At 38.0% G+C, this 22,301-nt stretch overlaps 1 protein-coding gene across 5 annotated transcripts in view; it reads left to right on the forward strand.

Moving 5' to 3' along the window:
• Positions 1 to 22,301, forward strand: part of LOC124551376 (zinc finger matrin-type protein CG9776-like) — a 265,653-nt gene that overhangs the window by 238,854 nt on the left and 4,498 nt on the right. For all 5 annotated transcript variants that reach the window (XM_047126421.1, XM_047126425.1, XM_047126422.1 and 2 more), the window contains one exon: positions 13,207 to 13,655. In XM_047126421.1, coding sequence (XP_046982377.1) covers positions 13,207 to 13,655 — 449 coding nt within the window. The remainder of the gene's footprint in view (positions 1 to 13,206; positions 13,656 to 22,301) is intronic.

Consider the following 22,301-nt stretch of genomic DNA (forward strand, 5'->3'; position numbering starts at 1 on the left):
TGAAAGTTTCCTTAAAACATTTTTCATTGATATCCAGACTTTGTCACTGGTAGATTTCTTGAATGATGTTCTTGGGCAAGCAGAGTGGTAAAAATGCACAAAAACAACATTGTTTTCCAAACTTATTCTTTCAACCTCTGCAGGCCACCACTGTCCATCATACACACATGCCACTATGTCATTCAACGTTAAAGACAGAGATGTAATTTTACTGACACAATGATCCTCATAAATTTCGGTTTCTGATGTTACATAGCATCGAACTAAGTTTTCTGCAATGCCAAGGAATTTGCGGAAATGCCTTGTTCCTTTTATTGCTATAAAGTTTTCAAATCTGGTTTGAAGTGTTGTTTTCATGTGCAGAACCACTTCTTTTTCTCAACATTGGGAAAATTTTCTTTTATGTAATTTATTACATACTTTTGAAACACAGGTACAGCCAAATTGTTGTTCTCTAAGTAGTCACTTAGAATGCAAATTGAAGAACTACAAACTTCATCTTTCTCATTTTTAAAGTAGAGAATAAATGGATGCACTGTTGCCTAGTCACTGACCCAGTGGTACCTTTGTATTGCTTCCTGAATCACAAATGTAAAATTTTCTGCAATATCAGCTATCACTCTGCATTCAGTTTCATGAAGTTGTGCTTTTTTGTCAAAAAACTTACTTAGGATTTTAAAAACATAGTGGTGACTTTTGAGTTTTTGTAAGTTATCAATTAAAGATTCCAAGTACTCTTCCTGAGATGCAACCACTGTTATCATTTCTGCCCTGTCAGTTGTGACCCACTGTTTGAAGGTAATACTTTCTGGCACGTCCTCATCATATTCGTGAAACAATTCAATAAAGGTTTGCTTACCAGGGCGTTTGTTACACAAACTCATCATACAGTCATAACTGTAAGTGTCACAGACCATTAAATCGAGTAACTCTTTATAGTTAAGATCACTGAGTTTTCCACCCGCAATCATCAGTTTGACATTTTGATGGTATAAACAAACACATACAGAGTGTGTCCCTGCGGATCCAGCCAAAATACACCACTTAGGGTGGAGGACACAAAATTTTGACCTCAATTTTGCATTCAGGATGAGAATTTTTGAAAGCTACATAAAGGTCATTTAAATTTGACAGCACTAGTCATTTCTGCATTGTTACTTTAACTCCATTAATAACAACTCTTTTGCTATCTTTGCAACCTGGGCACATTCTGCTGTTTTCATCATCTTCAGGAAACTACTGGAACTTTTTAATTGTTTCCTCACTTATACCTACTCCTTTCTTCTTTCCTAAAACAGGAAGAATGTCTTGCTCTTTCACTAATTTTCGGGTTACTTTAACCAAACGATAAGAAACGTTGAATTCATGAACTATTTTTTCTCTTGACCATGAGTCAGGGAGCAAACTTAATAACTTTTTCCACTTTAGATGTCACTGAACATTTAATTTTTCATTTCTCTATTAAGCTCAAATATTCAGTGTCAGATGATGCTGGTGGTAGGTTTTCTTCTTCTTTAGAAATGATGATGGTATCCCTATTATTAAAGCATGATTCCAGGTCTTTTCCAATTTTGTCTGAAATTTGTTGTACCTTATTTTCAATAGCTGCTTTTCTTTCTCTGCTACTTAATTTTATTATTTTCGAAGCAGGAGATACGTCTAACTCAGAACAAGCAAAATCCAATATGTTAACAGCTTCCTATTTAGGAATACAAATGTCATTAACAAGGTTACATGATTCTGGTTCTGGATTCACAACAAATATTTTAGAGTAACAATTTGGGCACAAGGAATTTCCAGGAATCACATTACGTTTCACTTGTGAATCTGTTTCATGTGTATCACTCTCACATAACAAGGACAAATGTTCAAGTTTTATTTCCCTCAAACCATTAGTAATAGGCTTCTTATGTCAAGTGGATCACAGCAGTTTCTTCCAAAAATGTGGTTGTACTTCAGAATATATTTCCTCTCATGATACTCAAACACTGATGTTACACAGAAGAACCTACACAAAGTTTAAATAAAGTTTGCCTAACTTCATCAAAATCATTGACATTTTTCAAGTTTTTTGAAACTGAACCAAAAACTGTTTTGTGACACACTTCACTTGCTATTTGTCCAACAGAGCACTGTTTATCCATGTTATTGCATTAATGTCTTTAAATTAATTACAAATTACACACAGAACAATGCACAAAACACTTTCTACACTCTAGATGAAGTATGTACATCCACTCTAACAGAGGTTTCGGAACAGACTGACTACAACAATGCCACATCCAGCAATAATGTACTTCTACAGTGTCACACCCGGGAATAATGTACTTCTTTATTGACAACAAATCTAAATGTAAATGGGCATTTTCATTACCATAGAACAAAAGCGTAAGCTCCTATTCTTTAATATTGCATTATTATAAATAAATAAACTAAATGAATATTGGGTGATAGTGTTAACTAAATATATGTCACAATTAAATTTTATTACAGTGAAACAATAAACCATTTAAATAGGCAACAGCCATAAGATCAGATGTAGAGTAATGTGAATTCAAAAATTCATATCTTTGTTCACAGTCAGATATCAATGTTGCAATTTTTATATTCAGTCCCACCTGAGATAACTATATCAATGTTGCAATTTTTATATTCAGTCCCACCTGAGATAACTATCTCCCCAAACTTAACAAAAATGAAAATTTTCAAATTTCAAAAATCCATAAAAAATTAAGGAAACACTTGTAAGTGTTCTTGCTCTACATGAGGCTAGTAGTGTATGATATCTAGCTATAGGGAAAAATAGACACTCATAAATCTCTCCTTGTTTGTTATTTTTGGTCCTAAAAAGTGGATTTTTGAAAATTTGGATACCAAACTTTGGAGGTCATTTTGACTGGTTATTTTTGAATTTAGGGTGTTTTGTGTAATAGACAATGTTTTAGAGGACACTTTTCTAAATACAATCATGTCAATTCAATGTTGTAACTTAATCCAGCACAGGGATATTCAAATTTTCACTAATGTCTCCAGACTGAAAAATCGTCGCACACCTACTAATAAAAATGACCACCATCCAGTAAAGGTGCATGATAAATTATTTTTAAAAAACTGTTTTGAACTTCTCAAATATAGGGCAATCATATATAAAAAATTAAAATATTTAAAAATGGTCGAGCAACAATCACTGGACCACTCCGTATGGATCGACCCAAAAGTATAAAATTCGTAATGGAGTTTGAGTATATCTGCATAACTCATTAACTCTAACCATAGCCATCAGTGATCATTTTCAAAGTTTCGAGATTTATAGGAAACCTTTCAATTCTCAATACACAGCAACCCATAAATGGGCCGCCTTTTATTCAATGCTACATTGCCTAATGTACACCTCCATGAGAACAAGCAAATTCCAAATGGAATTGAAGGTGTTCAAATAGCATCAGACAGTGGCTGCCCTCCTACCTTGGTAGATTCCATGATGCACATAAAGCAGAAACAAAAGGTATATTCTTTCTTTACTGTGTTCTCTACCTATCACCTGACTGGATGAGCCAGAAAGTACAAATCCAGGAACTTGAAAACATGATTTTATGTGCAAAACACTGTTGGACACTTTTTGCCTGATGGTAAAGACAGCTCTCCAGCTTTGGAAAGTGGAATATATGTAATTACTTGTAATTGTGGCAGATTCTATATAGATAAGTGTGGCAGGATAATATACACCAATTAAAGGAATATCGCAGAATTTAGAAACTTAGAAAAGGGACCCTGTTTGCAGATAACCTGCTTAAAGGAAGTCGTAGTTGCAAGGTGCAACATGAAGGATTACGTCACATCTGTAAAGGAAGGAAAATGAGCTGTCTTGAAGTAATGGAAATTAAGAAACATATTTCCATCCATCCAAGCTTATTACTGAATGACCAGACCCAGCTCCCTTACTACCACTTCCAACTTACTCATAGTCCCATCCATGGCCCCTCTTACTCAGCTAACTTCTCTTGTTGTGTTAAAAAATTTTACTTTGTGTAATCACAGCTGCTTCACACACCTGCTTAATCTCTGTAGTGTATCTTATCTAATTAAGACCTATTGGAGATAAGATTTTGTTCACCACATCCTTGGAACATGTCACCAAAGTTTATTGTTCAGTTTATTTTTTTCTGTGAACAGTTGTAATTTGTATATAGTTCATTAGTTACCTTGTCACATACTGTTCCTTAGTTAAATAATCTTACATCAAATTCACTCTGAAATAATTCCTCTTGTTTTATTGCTGAATGTAACATAAACATTTTTCATATCTGGAAATGTAACAACTCTCTAGATGCAATGGTGATCCAACAAAATTTCACTGCACAACATATTTCCTTTGTACCTGGTGGTGGTGTAATAGCTGAAAATTGGCTTGTGAAAGTTTTTAAATTATAAAATGTAAAGTTCCATCTGCTGGTCCTGTCGAGCTGCCCAGTACGGCCTGCCCGCCACATCGTCCTCTGCTGATGGCACCATTCGGATGTGGTCATCACACTGCTCTCCAAACCCCGCAGCCAGTATATGTCACTTGCATAATTCCTCAGGTGGTGTCGTGAGAATGATTGCACCTTGTTCCAGTCCTCCCACTGAGGAAAGAGCCTTGACATTATGGGAATCAAACTGGGTTCCATCACATAATGCCAGACACACTGACAGTGAAGGTTTTCGAATTATAATTCCACGATTCCCGGATCTGTGAGATCACTGTGTTTAAGAATTCTGGACTCTGTATACCACAAGAGTATGATGATCACATGCCAAGTCCCCATTAACACTCCTGTACAGAGATAATGGAACGACTATTGTGTATATGGTGAAGGCTTCTTGCTTTTAAGAGAAGCATACAAACTTCATTGTTACCAATGTGTGACCTTACCTGCAATCTTGTGCAACACTGCACTGATTGTATAAAAACGATCCATAACCAATAAATCCATTTCCAGTACTAGCAAAGGAGCATTCCATAAGTGTATGTTTGACAGATATTAATAAACACTATCAGAAAAAAAAGTATATGGGCACATCTACAAAATGCAGAATTCACCACTAGATGTCATGTGAGATGGAGACACCAGTATAAAAGGGGGGGGACAGGGAGTATTGTGTTATTGGAGGAGTAGATTAGTTTTTAACATCCTGTCGACAACTGTGTCATTAGAGACGGCGCACAAGTTCGGATTAGAGAACAATGGGAAGGAAATCGGCTGTGCACTTTCAAAAGAACCACCCCGTCGTTTGCCTGAAACAATTTAGGGAAATCATGGGAAACCTAAATCAGGATGGCCGGACATGGGTTTGAACCTCGATCCTCCCGAATGCGAGTACAGTGTGCTATCACTGCGCTACCTCGCTCTGTAGCAGTAACAGCTTAACACACTCTGTACCAGGCCTATCGTATGTACCCGTCCCTAGAAACCAGGCAATTTTGCCAATATTCAAAAAATCACTGCATCAAATCTACTCTTTGGATTGTGGCAGATTTGGTGCCATTTTAAAGCTGCACTTTTCTACTTTAATTCTGTGCAAAAGACACTACTATTGAATGCACAGATTTGAGGTACAGTTATAGAAATCACATAGGTGATTTTAAGAATTTAGAAAAGTCATACGGATAAAAGAATGTAATTGTTATTTATTTTTACTAATATTATGGTACTACATAACATCTTTCTGCCAGTCTACAATAATTGCATACAAATTTCACACACAATCATATTGTTTTTTAGTGTGTAAAATTTTGAAGCGACGTTCCTCGCATGGTGAAACATCACACTGTTCACATTCGTACCGTGTCTCTTTGTGAGAAGCTTTGCCATTCTCTTTCTTGCTCCTGTAACTGCACACGTGACACACACAAGCAGCATATTTCCTTGTAGTTGGAGGTATGTGCTGCGAAAAATATCTCTTTGTTAGCCGACCTACTGTTTCTTCATTCCTTTGTATGACTTCAGCAAGCTGAGGTGCAAACACTGTTATGAAGTCTGTTAGTGTGAGTTTCTTGTTGTGCACTGCATTTTATAGCCAAAAAGCATTTGATACTCCCATCAGCAGCAGATGGAAGTATAATTTTCGCCACCATTTCACAGTCCTGTGCTGGAATGGATTGTTCTGCAGGCACTGGTCTCCAATATCCACTCCAATTTTATTCGGATTGTAATCCAGTACCTGAAGTAGTTTCATTACTACAGACCCATTTTTCTTAGTATGCATACCAAATGTGGCCTGGTGCCTTGTAGACTTTGTATACACATCCCTCTTATCCTTCTATTTCATTGCTAATACATTATCTTTATGCCGAAAAGACATTTTGCCCTTTCTCAGCTTATTACATACTAAATCTTTAGGTAATCCTCTCCTGCATTTGTTCACAGTACGAACAGCTCCAGTACCTTTGTCAGCCAGTCGTTGAAAAAGCTCTGGACTGGGGTAAATTCGGTCTACATACACAGTATGACCTTTATTCAGCAAGCTGCTGTCGGACAACAATCGCAATACAGCAGCGGACGAAGAATTGTCAACAATATGCTTACCAGCATAAACTTCATAGTTTACAATATAGCCACTACTGGCTTCAGCAACAGCATAAACCTTCAGTCCATACTTATGAGGCTTACTTTGCATGTAAACACGGAAGCTCACATGACCTCAAAATGGGCATATTCCTTCATCAATAGTCAGTTTTTCTGAGGGATGATATGCCTGGATACATCACTCCTTCAAATTCATATAATAAGGTAAAACTTTGTAAAGTGGGTGAAATCCATCTTCAACTGTTTTTTTTTTCTGTTTAGAATTGTCAACAAGATGCAAGCACGATGGTATCTGAGTAAAACACAAACAACTCGTAACTTGGGGACAGAAGTTACAACTAAGAACAGGATTAGTGCTCCAGTGGTCCACAGTTTTTGGCTTTCTTTAAATACCCACGTGGGGAAAGCATACCCAAGAAATGCCTCATCTCATTTATAGTCACTGGCTTCCAGGAACTCAAAACTGAATTAGGCTTCATGTTATTTCCTCTTCTTTGTCTGTATTGTGAGTTCTTTTACGTCACTGTCAGTAAGGAACACATTACTGCAATCTAGTACAGAATTTGAGTCATCAATATTCACTAGAATCTGCCTGGGTGTGGTGTTGACAGGCAGGGGGTCAGTAGTGTCAAATTCAGTCCAGTCAACATCTTTTGAATATTCACAGCTGCTGGATTTGAAGTAACACCTTCAACATCATTCTTGTCTGCATCTGAAGACAAGCTGTCGCCGATCTTGCTCTCTAAAAGGAATTCACATTATATGTAGCTACATATATATCTCTTACAGAAGACATGTTCAGGAGAAATGCATGTACTGCACAATTATGAGCAGTGATATGCCATTGAAAATTTGGGAATACGCACCTTCAAACACACCATTGTATTCAGAATCATCTGAATCACACTCTACATTATCCAGAGTACTGCTGTCATTAATCAAATCCGCAATTTCTGCGTCTCATAAACCCCGCTGAGACATAATTACAAACATGAAACAGCCCAACGACATAAGGAAGACTGAGAACACAAAGATAAGTATTAACATGAATTATGGCACTGTAAACAACACTGATGTACCATCCATGGACACATTTTGTTACTAAACATCTGTGAAATGGATCGATACATACCAAGTTCTCCAAGAAAAAAAAAAAAAATAATAATTGGTTGCTTGACAATCTCAGAAAAATTTTATATTTGCTGAGTGATTTCCCCAATGTTCAGTAGTCACAAAAATATATTTTTTTAAATAAATTATTCTTTATTATTTTGAAATGGTGGCCACATTTGTTCCAGGCCACATGCGTTTTTTCATATTTGCATGCATCTACATTTTTTACAGTTATTCAGTAGTGGATTGTCCTAAGCCTTTCAGATAAAATGCTTTTCATTCAGCACACTCTGGGCTGCAAATTAACATAATTATCACTTAGCTGAATGTATTCTTTAATATACTTTTAATAGCTCAAATTTATCAGCCACAAATTAAAAAAACTCAATTTTTGAGCAGTAGTTTTCCAAAGAAAGATTAATTTATCAGCTTTAAATTTTTTTTGCTATTACACTGTCTAGTATAGTTACTTTTTGTAGAGTATCAGTGGTGAGCAGCTTACACTTAAAAAATATACTATTTTAAAAAGTGGATTTTTTTTTTAATTTTTCCATTTTTGTGGCCTGCAATATCTTTGTTGGGGGACCAGATAAAAAACTGAAAATTTCACAGTTAGTAGACCTTTATGGTATCAAGCTACAGTATAAATTTCAACTTTGAGATTCAGTTGGAAGTGATGGGAAAAAAATTACAAACACGAGTTAAAAATACATGTTTTAAGATGTGCGATATCTAGGCTTATGGAATAAAATATATCAGTCACAGTATATTATTTAATCATATCTATGATTACTTACTTTTTAAATTGAAAATAAGCCTACCAATTACATTATATTGTTCTCTTGTAATTTGTTTTTAGTACATCACTCATTGAACATTTGAGAAATTTGTTCACTCGGTTTGGGTGTTAGATTATAAGTTCGCCCAGTCACAGTTGTAAATTCCATGGGAGACAGCTTCCTTAGTACATGTTTAAGTAGCATCCAAACTCGATCCTTCTAGTTTTTTAAAAAGATGTGCCTGATCCTGGAGGTTGATAAAATACAATATGTACATCTTGGTTTTGACAGTCAATATTATCAACTTCGCCAATCCACCAGTGTTCATCTTAAACACAAGCCACTATGTCTTTATTTTGAAGAACCAGTTGTACAAGTTTTCCACACTATCAGGCGAATTTGATGTGATCTTACATTTAGTAAGTTGTGTGAATGGGGTACAAAACAATGAAAAGATCGAGTGCCTTTAATCTTCTGACAAGTGTTATACCTTTCCTTCAAGACACTGTTATAGACTTCTTGTATTTCCTCACATTGTATAAAAAAGTAGGTGATTCCTTTGCTATGTTTTTTTACAGAATTCAAACATTTCTTGAGGTGTTATGTTATGATTGTCATCGGTTCACTGTAGACTTGCTTTTGGGACAGCTCACTTTGTTGTACCCCCGACACCATCACAAGCATTCTTCCCATGGCATGAAGCGAAAAAGTGCCATTCTACATCAACCCCAAAATCTTCTGTATGATAGGAGATTTTTTTTTAATATATTGACTTGCTGCTCCCAAAAAGTAAATTGTTTTGTGTGTGTGTGTGTGTGTGTGTGTGTGTGTGTGTGTGTGTGTGTGGAAGGGTAGTGCTGTTTAATGTAGTTTGTTAATTTTAGATGAAAAGTGTGCACTGCTGTAGTGTTGTGTTTAAGGTAGTCACTTATGACACAAAAGCTGTGACTCATTAGTTTATCTTCATCTTTATAATAGAACACAAATGGATGAACTGTGGCCTGTTTGTTTACCCAGTGGTGCCCTTCTACTTCATCTTCAACAACAAAGGAATAATTTACAAAAAGTCAAAGAACTATGCAGCCATCAACTGCCATGGTTTGCTTTTTGTCTTTCAAAAATTTACTTTGTGATTTTGTAATAAAATGATGCCTTTTCAGATTTTCAATATTAGGCACCAACACTTCAAAAAACTCTTCTCCTGTTTTTATGACTGTCACCTTTTCAGTTCTGTCTTTTGTCACCCGTTGTTTGTATTTTATATTGTCAGGCATCAAATCATCTTCTTCGGATTCTTCAAACATGTCAAGTAAGGCTTGTTTGCCTGGACAATCTTCACATTTTCCCTTGATCATACAATTGTAACTGTCAATATTGCATACCATAACTTCCAAAAGGTCTTTATAGTCAACTCTAAGATTGGCCCCATCTATCATCAACTTTACGTTCTGATGATACAAACAAACACAAACCTCATGGGTGCCAGATGCCCCTGCAACAATACACCATTTTGGTCTCAACTCGCAAAACTTTCATCTTCCAATTTTAATGTCAGGATTTTCTTTTTTAAATCCAGTGAATAGTTCACTCAAATTACACAATATTAACCTTTTTTTGTCTTTGAATCTTAGAACCTTTGTCTTTCACAGAAACTTAGAACCTTTGTCTTTCACAGAAACACAGTCTTTTTTGCCAGACATCAAATGGCTGTTACTGTCATTGTCATAATACTTAATAACTTTATTGAATGTGTTTTAATCTACCAAATTAGATGCACTTTTCTTTTGTAATGCTGGTAAAATTCCCTGTTCTTTTACTAATTGCCTTGTTAACTTAACAAGACATTCTGACACATTAAATTAATCACTAACTTTTGCTTGACTCTAAGAATTCGGCAGTACACTGATAATCTCCATTTTATCCTCTTTGTTTGAAGTTCTGCATTTAGTTTTAAGTTTTTCTTTAAAATCATCATATTCAGTTGGTAAAGTTTTAGAGCTTCCATCTGTTTTAGTACAAATTGTATTTTGAAATGAAACCTCCAAATTCTATTTGACTGTAGCTGCCACTTTCTCAATTTTTGTATTCAAGGCACTTGGTCTTTTGTCTTGACTTAGTTTTCTAATTTTACTACCTGGTGATATACCCAGGATTTCACAAGCTGTATCTGCTTTTTTAATGGTTGCTGATAAGTCACAAAATTCTGTATCTGAGGTTTCACTATACTTTCTCTTGTGAATTACAATTATCTAAGAATAACATGTTGGACACAATGATTTTCCTGGTATGAGGTTGACAAAATGTCTCTTTTTTTAAGAATAATGATCAAATGTTATTTCTTGCAGACCTTTTGTTATAGGTATCTTATGTTTCTCAGAAATGTCCATGCAAGACTGACCAAAAAGGTGATGAAATTTTTGTAAGTATTTCATTTCATGGTACTTGCATGTTGATTTGATCTCTGGGCTGACTCGTAAGTAAAACAACACTTTTTCTTCTTCACTGTAATCTTCGATTAAAGTAGTGTCTTTAGGATACACTCCATACGCACTTTTATGACATGCTTCATTAATAATAACACTAACAGAACACTGAGACACCATTTTTCAACTGCACACTTCAAGAACTTCTAGCTAAGTAAGTGTGAGTAGACAGTTGTTGGTGTAAGGGGGAAGACAACAATCAGACTTGTATAGGCTTGCAGATGCAATTGTTAGCCTGCTGAAACAATTACCACAGCATTGTTTCGACAAATAATCATTAGCTAGTGTCATGTGGTGTGTTACATTATGCAATTGGTATACTTTATTCGATTAGCGTGCCAGATATAGCAGATGTTAAAAAACATATTTTTGACTCGTGTTTGTAATCTTTCTTCCATAACCTCCAATTGAATCTCAAAGTTGAAATTTATACTGAAGTGTGATATCATAAAGGTCTATTAACTGTGAAATTTTCAGATTTTTATCTGGTCCCCCAACAAAGATATTGCAAGCCACAACATGGAAAATTTTTTTAAAAATCCATTTCTTAAAATAGTGTATATTATAAGTGTAAGCTGTTCACCATTGATACTCTATAATAAGTAACTATGCTATACAGTGTAATAGCAGAAAAAATATTAAAGCTGATAAATTAATCTTTCTTTGGAAAACTACTGTTCAAAAATTGAGTGTCTTTAATTTGTGGCTGATAGCTTTGAACTATTAAAAATATATTAAAGAATACATTCAGCTAAGTGATAATGGTGTTAATTTGCAGCCCAGTGTGTGTTCAATAAAATGCATTTTATCTGAAAGGCTTAGGACAATCCACTACTGAATAATTGTAAAAAAATTAGATGATTGCAAATATGAAAAAATGCATGTGGCCTGGAACAAATATAGCCGCCATTTCAAAATAATAAACAATAATTTTTTTTAAAAAATATTTTTGTGACTACTAAACATTGGGGGATTCACACAGAAAATATAAAATTTTTCTGAGACGGTCAAGCAACCAGTGCTGGACCACTTGGTATGGATTGACCCAAACGTATAACGCTGGCCAAACCCATAGAAATAACATTGCAGTGCTTTGCGTTAAATTGAATATAGCGGCCCTTAAATTTTATGGGTCTGGTGATTTTCACGCGATCCTAGGCTTGTACATTTTATGGGTTTGGCGCTTAGAGTGTTAGTGGGCAGGTGCGGCTGCTGTGTAAGAGCACGTGAACACCCTATCTTTTGACGTCTTGCGGATTTATTGGTTATTTTTCTTTGAATGCTGTTAAACCTAACATAGATGCTGCAATCTGAAGCATATGGCACTTAAATCTACCATTCTACTGCTGCTCTAAACTCCCTGAAACTTGGCATCAAGGTCATGAGCACACACTCACTTGTGCACGTTTTAAGAAGCTTTTGCATGTGCATAACTCGTGTGACATAATTGCCGTATGAGCCAAATATGTATGGAATTGTTAAACCAAGTGCATAATTTGTGATATTCACGGTTAGCCCTTGCCACTGAACTAGAAGTGTGCATCAGGGCCACCATGTGGTAGCATACGGCGGCAGACTTCTGTCCCCATTCGCTCGGCATAAATCCTGCTAGATGACAGTGGACTCCTCAAATACACTAATGGTCTCACTACATAGTAAATTTTGATCATTCTTGTAGCAATATTTAATACACTTCAGTGATTTATTTTTATAGAAAATAAATAATCACCAATACTGCCAAACACATGTAACATTTTTGTCAGGTGACAACAAAATATACAATACAATATTGCTAACAATATGCAGATACTTTTCAGACATGTTTACCAACACAATAGTGAATAAAATATGTGATTCAGAGTAATAACTCCATTTTCATTTTGAACACACTTTTTATGTGATCTGTCGGAGTTTTGTGAATTTTCTTGTTGAGAAAGAAATGAATGTTGCCTGGATGTGAGAAATGTGGAAGTGACAAAGCCAACTGCAAATCCCAGGGCTCCATGGTCTCTGTATAAGACTTATTCACGATAGCTGGTTTATTTCTTATGTATATATTATGCGAGAGCTCAGCCATACACTAGTTCCTAACCTGCTGTGTTAGTAGTTTGTTTATTTTTAAAACAGCTTATTTATTCTAATATATTTTATCAGTTTTAGTTATTGTGCACCTGGGAGTGATGCTGTGTATGAATTTGAGAAAGTTGATAAGTTTAATGGAAATAATTGTGTACACTTCAAATTTTATTGCGTTGGTCTTTCCAGATGACAAAAACGATGAGACTGGAGACTCTGTACCCTTCGGTCCTCTGCCCGAGCCTCAGGACATGGAGATCGATGACGAAAACTCGGGCGAACCGTCGGCACCAATTGCAGAGAACGTGCCAGCTCCGAAACCGACTGCTGCTCAGCAGACGAGTGCAAAGACAGGCAGAACTGTAGCCCCACCGAGCAGTTCACCCTCGAGGCCCGCGAGGATGGAGCAGCCGCCTCCACCTGCTACAATGGAACAACCTCCGCCACCGGCAGTGTCCGTTGTAGCCGTCGATGAGACTACACCACCCGGGCACGACCCTGTACCGCAGCAGTCTGAAGCCGCCGCAGTGCCACTGAATATTCGACCGAACATTGCCCATGGGGAGATGGCAGTGACAGATGCGGCTGTTTCAAAGACCGGTGCTGGTGCTGAGGGACCTCTACCTAGAGATTTCCAGGTTAGCTGCTCTCTCTCTCTCTCTCTCTCTCTCTCTCTCTCTCTCTCTCTCTCTCTCTCTCTCTCTCTCTCTCTGTCTCCCCCCCCCCCCCTCTCTCTCTCACACCCACACACACCCTTCCCCCGTCCCATCTCTCTTTGACCTTCCCCCATGTCTTTCATCTACATCTACATACACACTCCACAGGCCACCATACAGTACAAAGTGGTGGGTCCCACATACCACTACTATAAATGAATTAAAGTTACTTGATAGTTGACACCTGTCACTTGCCACTACAGTCTTGCCACATCCACTGTCTGCTACTGCTCGGTTATAGATGATGCACGAACATGGCGGGTCACTTCACACATGCTGTTAATGTGTAACCCGGAAGCAGGCGCCGTGAGGTGTGACAGAAATGGAAGACACTCTCTCAACATCTGACTAACTGTGGCTCACGACAAGTTTCATAGTCCCAAATTGTTCACGCGTGTAAGACTGACCTCTACGACTTGGGCTCAAGACAGATAAATTTCATAATATGTTTGTGTACATAGCCATTTCCATGGTAAAATTTCAGTTTTAGTAGTAAAAGCTAACTGTAATTTCTCATATAAGAACGTAGGCTTCTGCAGGCGGTGTCATAGTGATTAAAATTCTTCTGGGTATTATGCCGTGTCATTGCTAAAAACTAACAACAATAATAAACTAAAACCGACGTTTCAGCCAAATTGCAACGGCCTTCCTCAGGGCACGACTGGTTTTGCATGGGGATAGGTGCTTCTATTTATTACAGACTATCGATTTCTGATGTCACTGTTGTAAAACTTTTAATTGACCCTCTAATATGATTGGCTCGTCATGACGTAAGGGAACATGAAAGGAAAGAGGCTATTCATGGATATCCATATCGTCAACGATTGGTAGCTGTCCGCCAATCAGCGTTCGTCTTCTGGTTGGCAAGTTTTCCTCCTGGTGTGCGCGGAAATGGACTAACAGTTGCTCTACAGCTGTTTGTGCAGATATGTCCGTGTCCCGTGTAGCTCCTGCCCCACGACCGCTTGCAGCCCGTTGGACTGGGATGGCCGGCAGCCAGGGGGCCAAGAGTTTGTAGCCATCTTCTCTGAACACGAGAAGAAGACAAAGAAGAGAAGCTTCCACTAGTACACTTACCATATGTAAAAGGCATCAGTGAATGGCTAGGCAACGTCCTCTGCCGACGAGGTTTCAATTCGATTTTTCGAAGCAGTCACAGGATCCACGGAATGATAGGTTCCACCAAGGATGTAATCAACAATCTTAACACTGCAGGTGTTTGTGAACTATGGTGTGAGAGCAGAGCTGCCTACATAGGCGAGACAGGGAAACCTGTCAGCTTACGTGCAGCAGAACACGAACTCTATGTACGATTACAACAACATAATAAATTGCGGAACACCACTGTGACTGTGGACAACCTATCAGGTTCCAGGAAGCCCGAGTACTGGTGAAAGAATCGTGGATGCGAGAACGCAAAATACAGGAGGCAGTCGAAATTATTAAGCAACCTGACAACATTAACAGAGAAGATGGCTACAAACTCCCGGCGTCCTGGCTGCCGGCCATCCCAGTCCAACGGGCCACGAGCTGTCGTGGGGCAGAAGCTACACGGGACAAGGATGTATCTGTTCAAACAGCTGTAGAGCAACTGTCAGTTCACTTCCGGGCACACCAGGAGGAAAACTTGCCAACCAGAAGACGAACGCTGATTGGCGGACAGCTACCAGTCGTTCACGACATGGACATCCACGAATAGCCTCTTTCCTTCCATCTTCCCATACGTCACAACTAGCCTATCTTATTAGAGGGCCAATTAAAAGTTTTACAACAGTGATGTCAGACATCGATAGTCTGTAATAAATAGAAGCACCTATACCCATGCAAAACCAGTCGTGCCCTGAGGAAGGCCGTTGCAATTCGACTGAAATGTCGGTTTTAGTTTATTATTATTGTTGTTAGTTTTTAGTAATGATGCGGCATAATACCCAATTTTAATCACTGTAATTTCTCGCTCTCATTGGTTACCTGAAACTATCCTCACCCTGGGTACACAGGGTGCCACTTTAGAGATGAGCAGTCTTGTTTGGCCTGTGAATAGCTTCTTATGTATTAGTAATGATTGTATTAATTTTATTTTATTTTATTTCAGTCCCTCCAAAGAGTGTCATGAGGCTAATAGTGCACAGTCACCTGAAGTTTCATTTTTACACTTACCATCTCTCTTGTATTAATAGGAAGCTGAAAAATACACATTCGTCATAAATATGAATATAGATGTAAATTCTGCCTCAAAATGCGAAATGCAAAATTAACTAATAAATTTGTTGTAGTCTTCTTTTGAAAAACAATTTATTTGTACAAGATTGCTATGCTAACACCAGTACTGGATTACTAGTTTAGGTGGTATGTATTGCCATCATCAGGTCCATAAAACCGAGCAGTAGTAGTTACATTATACGGTGCTTACACCACTCTGTCACATGAGGACTGTACAATATATATATAAAAGTATAGTTTTCATGTGGTGTAAGCATTTTATAATGACCACTGCCTGGTTTTATCGATCTGAGGATGGCAGTTGTCTAAACTAGTAATCCAGTAATTGTGTTAACATAGCGATCTTGACAAATAAATTAGTTTTCGATAGAAACGTACAACACTAATTATAGATCTGTTCCTGTACTGAATGATCATGTCATGTAACCATACCTAAGAAATGCTATGTCATAGCAAATTGTATCCAAATGGAGTGTTTTAATAGAAATAGTTTAAAATAACTTTATTTTCGGTATATAAATATTAATACTGTAATATATTTTACCTTACTTGTATTGTACATCACATTGCAAAGCCCAATTTGGAAAGATAGTGAGGGTAAAAACAAGTTTTCAAAATGAAAAGTACACGAACATAACTATGTGCCAGTGTCCTGGATGCTCTACTGCCGCACCAGTTGTGGGCAGTTGAATGGTCTGTGTAAGATTGTGCTGTCTAATGCGTTGTAGACTCAGCTGCGGGACCTAGTATCTTAGAACGAAGGACCACCATTGTTTGCTGCTAGCCAAAGTTCAAAAGATGATACTTTAATGTGGCAGTTTTAGGTCCCAGCTGTTTTGAGCTGTTGTTGCATCAAAAACCAGTGATCAGGCCTGCCAACACGCTTCACTGGTGACACTACCGACCTCGGCAAGTGATTGTTCTGTAGCCATTATCCCTAAAGCCATGTGTCAGTTCTGCTTACTAAATACCTTGCCAGTTCTGCCAGTAGTGTTGTCAACTGTGGGTTACAAGGCTGTAATGCTCATGAAAGGTCAAAATCAGTATTCTGCACATTCTGTAGTCATCAAACTTTGTGGGGGAATGGGGAGTCAAGAAATACCGTAAATCAGAGAAGTACCCTATTCATCGGTAGGAAAATGCCTCTGCTTCTGTACATAAACAATTCCAGTCAAAAATCTCCCCAATCACCACTTTTCTAAACAATCAGTTTCAAAACACCTCATTTCAAACAGGTAGTGTGACATTCTTTTAAATTTGTATCTAATCAATTTTTTTAAAAAAATCTAATTTCACCGAAAATTATATATCAATATCTGATTTCAAAATCAGTTGTAAAACACATTCCAGAAGATAGTCAAATTGCCCTACAGACATTCCCAGTAAGTTTTGGAAATCATCCAGAAACTATTACTAAGTTTCGTCTCAACAGAATTTATATGGTCCTGAAATACTATTTAGAATCCACTTTCTGACACACTTCTGTATTTTATACCATTCTCCTTTTGATCCCACCACCCAGTTTATTCTTTGCACCGAAAGAGCAGTAAAACTGTACTCCCCACAATTTTTTATTTTCTCTGAGGATCACATTCACGTCAAACTTCCATGGGCAGCTGAGTCACATCTTCGTAGATACTTCACTCCGTGTGAAATACTCACGATCCACACCCGTCACAGCCACACCAGCAAAACCACAAATGTGTGACATGCTTTCCAACACATACCCCGGGGAACTAGTGTTAGTCTTCTCATTGTTTACATTTTTTCAACTTTCTAACAAAAATGTACTGCTTTAATAGCTGCTGCTATCTTTATGAAAAATAGAGATATACCACAATGTGAGAGTAGACTTTCCTGGTGTAGAATACAGATAATAAGCTCTCGAGTCTCCAGCTTGGTGACCGTGCTGAGTACTGCATCATTTCGATGAGTGCTCTACTCTTAATTTCCTGGCAGAGTGACGAGTATCCCACGTATCGAAACATCGCAGTACTTCTGCACTGCCACCTAGATGGAGGCCAGAGAGCTTATCGTCAAAATAAAATAGTGTTCCTTATCTTTCCCTTTCTTTGTCTTCTCTTAGAGGGAAGGTATGTTGTTGTTGTTGTTGTTATCATCTTCAGTCCTGAGACTGGTTTTATGCAGCTCTCCATGCTACTCTATCCTGTGCAAGCTTCTTCATCTCCCAGTACCTACTGCAACCTACATCCTTCTGAATCTGCTTAGTGTATTCATCTCTTGATCTCCCTGTACGATTTTTACCCTCCACGCTGCCCTCCAATGCTAAATTGGCGATCCCTTGACGCCTCAGAACATATCCTACCAACCGATCCCTTCTTCTAGTCAAGTTGTGCCACAAATTTTTCTTCTCTCCAATTCTATTCAGTACCTCCTCATTAGCTATATAATCTACCCATCTAATCTTCAGCATTCTTCGGTAGCACCACATTTCGAAAGCTTCTATTCTCTTCTTGTCCAAACTATTTATCGTCCATGTTTCACTTCCATACAAGCTACACTCCATGCAAATACTTCCAGAAACGACTTCCTGACACTTAAATCTATACTCGATGTTAACAAATTTCTCTTCTTCAGAAACGCTTTCCTTGCCATTGCCAGTCTACATTTTATATCCTCTCTACTTCGACCATCATCAGTTATTTTGCTCCCCAAATAGCAAAACTCCTTTACTACTTTAAGTGTCTCATTTTCTAATCTAATTCCCTCAGCATCACCTGACTTAATTCGCCGACATTCCATTATCCTCGTTTTGCTTTTGTTGATGTTCATCTTACATCCTCCTTTCAAGACACTGTCCATTCCGTTCAACTGCTCTTCCAAGTCCTTTGCTGTCTCTGACAGAATTACGATGTCATAGGCAAACCTCAAAGTTTTTATTTCTTGTCCATGGATTTTAATACCTACACCAAATTTTTCTTTGTTTCCTTTACTGCTTGCTCAATATACAGATTGAATAACATTGGGGAGAGGCTACAATATATTTTTTTAATGTTTACATGAATAGAATGTGAGGACTAATTAAGGCATTTTTGGGAACAGTGATTTATTGAGATCCACATTGCTCACTAATTCTTACACATTACACTAACACATCATATATGCAGAACCCACAATATTTTATTTTTATTTGACTGAAATTTAGTCCATTTACAAGAGTTTAAATTGAGTGAAAAACTATTTAAGATGTTTGATCCTCTGTATCTCAATCTCAATACGTTTCAGTTAAGTCTTCATTCCAGAGGTCACCACAGCTATATTTCTGTGACCATTGGTGAACTTGGTAGCCTCTGAGAGCTTTCACACAACTGTTCCTCAATATTACTTTCTTTCTCTTAGAATTAGTGGAAAGACAGTGATAAATAGCTAACATTTCTTGCAATATTATCATCCTCCTCCGTATTTTTTTAATTTTTTTAATGACATATGAAATGTGCACTACAACTATATATTTACAGATGGGTCTAATCAGGGCAACTCTTGTATGTTCTGTGGTTTTGTCTGAGGATAGCTTAAAGATTTGTTTACCAAACAAATTTACTTTTACAGTGCACATTGCATGCAATTGTGATAGCTTGAAGCAGACACACACACCTGTACTGAGAAACACCTTTTCTACCCTGACTCCTTAAATCTGTTCCGCGGGTGTACCTAGCAGACAAATACATCCAGAACATCTGAGATCCTCTTCACTGCCTGCAAGAAAAGGGAAGTGTCATTCTGCTAAGTGCCAGGAATCAGGTGGCTCTGTATACTATTCAGCTTACATGCTGAGTTATACAGAGTGTTCCAGGAGGAACAGTCAGTATTCAGCGGCACAATGGGTTAAGACCTGTGAGCTCTTGTTCGGTAGAAGTAGTGTGTTTCAAAGTAGTGAAGATGAAAAAGTACTAATAGGTCTTAAGGAATGCACTTTGGACCCCATGTTAGCAGGACTTTTTTTCCCCCCTACCACCTCTCAAAATATGGAGGAAAAACCTTGCAGTAGAAGAGATCAGTAGTAACAGTATTGAAAATGAAGAATTGCTCATAGCTTTAAAGCCATACATTTTAGCGCCCACATTTAAGAAACTTCTTTCTTTTTCCAAATGATTGTTTCTATCATATATGTGAATGTTGACCATTCCTCTTGGGCACCCTGTATGCTTACTACTTAAGGAGCATAAATCAGTGGGTAGAATAGTGACTGAAAGGGACAGCAGTAAGGTATAAGTAACTGGGCAGTGCCGTATCTCCGGTGACAGGAAGTTTTCACTCCCTTTCGAATAGGTCTCAGTCTGATGACACGTGGCTACCAGGAGGACCCTCTAGTGTGTGGTGCTTATGGAGTACACATTACAGTACACCTCATTTTAAGTGAATTTATTTTATATTTAGACAAGAGGACAGAGGTTAGTTTATTGACCGATCTGCCCTCTGCTTTAGCCGACAATGAGCAGAATATGGTACAAATTTTAAGATTTTCTGAGGTATGTGACTTGTGTAACTTATTAAGAATAGTGTTTTGATGTGTCAGAAGGGTCCTGGCTCATCCTGGGTTGTGGGAGCATCCTCCTCCTCCCCCCCCCCCCCCCCCCCCCTCTCTCTCTCTCTCTCTCTCTCTCTCTCTCTCTCTCTCTTTCTCTCGTATCTTCAAATTGTGTTTGTTGTGGGGATAAGATGATTATGACACTTACAGAGTGTTCCAAAAGCACCTGGCAGTTTGGAAATGAAACACTACTTCAGGAGAAAGTGTCAGTATTTATTTTCGGATAAAGATACATTATCTCTTTTTATGGAGAATTTGTGTGTATTGCTATTTGCTGAAAGTAATATTTTGTAATTGCCTATCTCCCCGAGTAACACGTTCATGTAATCTGTCTGGAAGAGATAGCGTATCTTGTCGCAAGATGTTGTTTGGAATCTCCCAAATGCACTCATGAGTTCGATCTTGTGACTTGTCAGTACTGGTTTGGCTTTGCTCATGAACTTTGTTTGAAAATAATCAGATGCTGTCAGGTTGGGTGAACAAGCAGGCCAGTTGATGTCCCCCAAAGTGAGAAATGACTCCTTCTAGAAACAGTTCCTTGGCTGTGTATAGCTCATAATTGACTGCTTCAGTACAGACCAATAATGCAACCGGACGAAATGGCACGCTATATTGTCACTTTTGCACTGTCTGTAGAATGATCCTGAAATTCACATGGTGGCTTGTAAAGTATGTATGTAGATGTAGGTGTGCAGCCCAAAAAGGAGGGTTCTATTTGCTTACATACACAGACAAGTGGGAATGGGCCTCATTGACAGTAGCCACCTGTTCACAATGTGTTCTTCAGCTTGCAGAAGTTACAAGAACTTGATGAAAAATTGAAGTCTCATCTTGTTCCTTTAGTAAGCTTGTACATACGGTAGTGAAGATCTTTGTGCAGGACACAGTGAACGCTGGTATCCTCCAACCCGAGCGCAATAGCTTGCCACGATTGAGACTGCACGAGATCGTGTCCCATACGAGATTTGCATTTTTCAGTGTATATACTGAACGAGGATGTCCTTCTGGTTTAGTGTCCTCTACAGTTCCATCGTGATACCATATCAATACCTTCAGCCACAGAGTATTGCATCTAGGGGAATCGAAAGTTGTACTGTGCAGCTGTGATGGGTCCTGTCTACTCCTCTACCAATGCAGTGTGGTTTTCCACAGACGAGTCCCCTGTCTCAACTAAACTCCAGAGAACAGTGCCCAAAATGGTGTGTAGTGTTACGGTGAGGCACAGCGAGTGCCTTCCAAAAGAATGCTTAAAAATCGTCAGCTGGTTCTGGCACACCCCATATTAACATTCAACAAATCGAAAGGTAGGCTCAGCTGTAGCGGTAGCTGACGTGGTCGCATGACTGCATACAGCCATGTGTCAGTTCAGAATAGTTCATTTTGATACCCTGTATTGCAAGCACAGAAATTGATAGCAGGGAATGCATATGCAGAAAACCGTGGCTGTTTGCTGTTAATGTAAGTGTATTGATGATGAGAAGGAGAAAGGAGTGATAGTGATGACCTGAAAATACGATGGAATGTGCAAGCAAAATAAATTGAACAAATGGATGGTAATTAAAAATGCTGGATGGAAGTGGATTCTCCAGAGTGAAGACTGTTGGTTAAAGTGTATGTACAAACAAACATAAAATCGATCAAACTAATGGTTACTGTTGCCAAGGTTGAGATCAAATCCAGCTTTAACTTTACTTAAAGGATGTGGAAGTAGGGAATGATTATGTGAATTTAGATCTCTAATCAATTAATTAGACAAGTGTGATAAGAAATAAAATAGTGAATCATCCTTGGCTGAGCTG

The sequence above is a fragment of the Schistocerca americana genome, chromosome 9, assembly GCF_021461395.2.
Source record: "Schistocerca americana isolate TAMUIC-IGC-003095 chromosome 9, iqSchAmer2.1, whole genome shotgun sequence".
In the NCBI taxonomy this organism is placed as follows: Eukaryota; Metazoa; Arthropoda; class Insecta; order Orthoptera; family Acrididae; genus Schistocerca; species Schistocerca americana.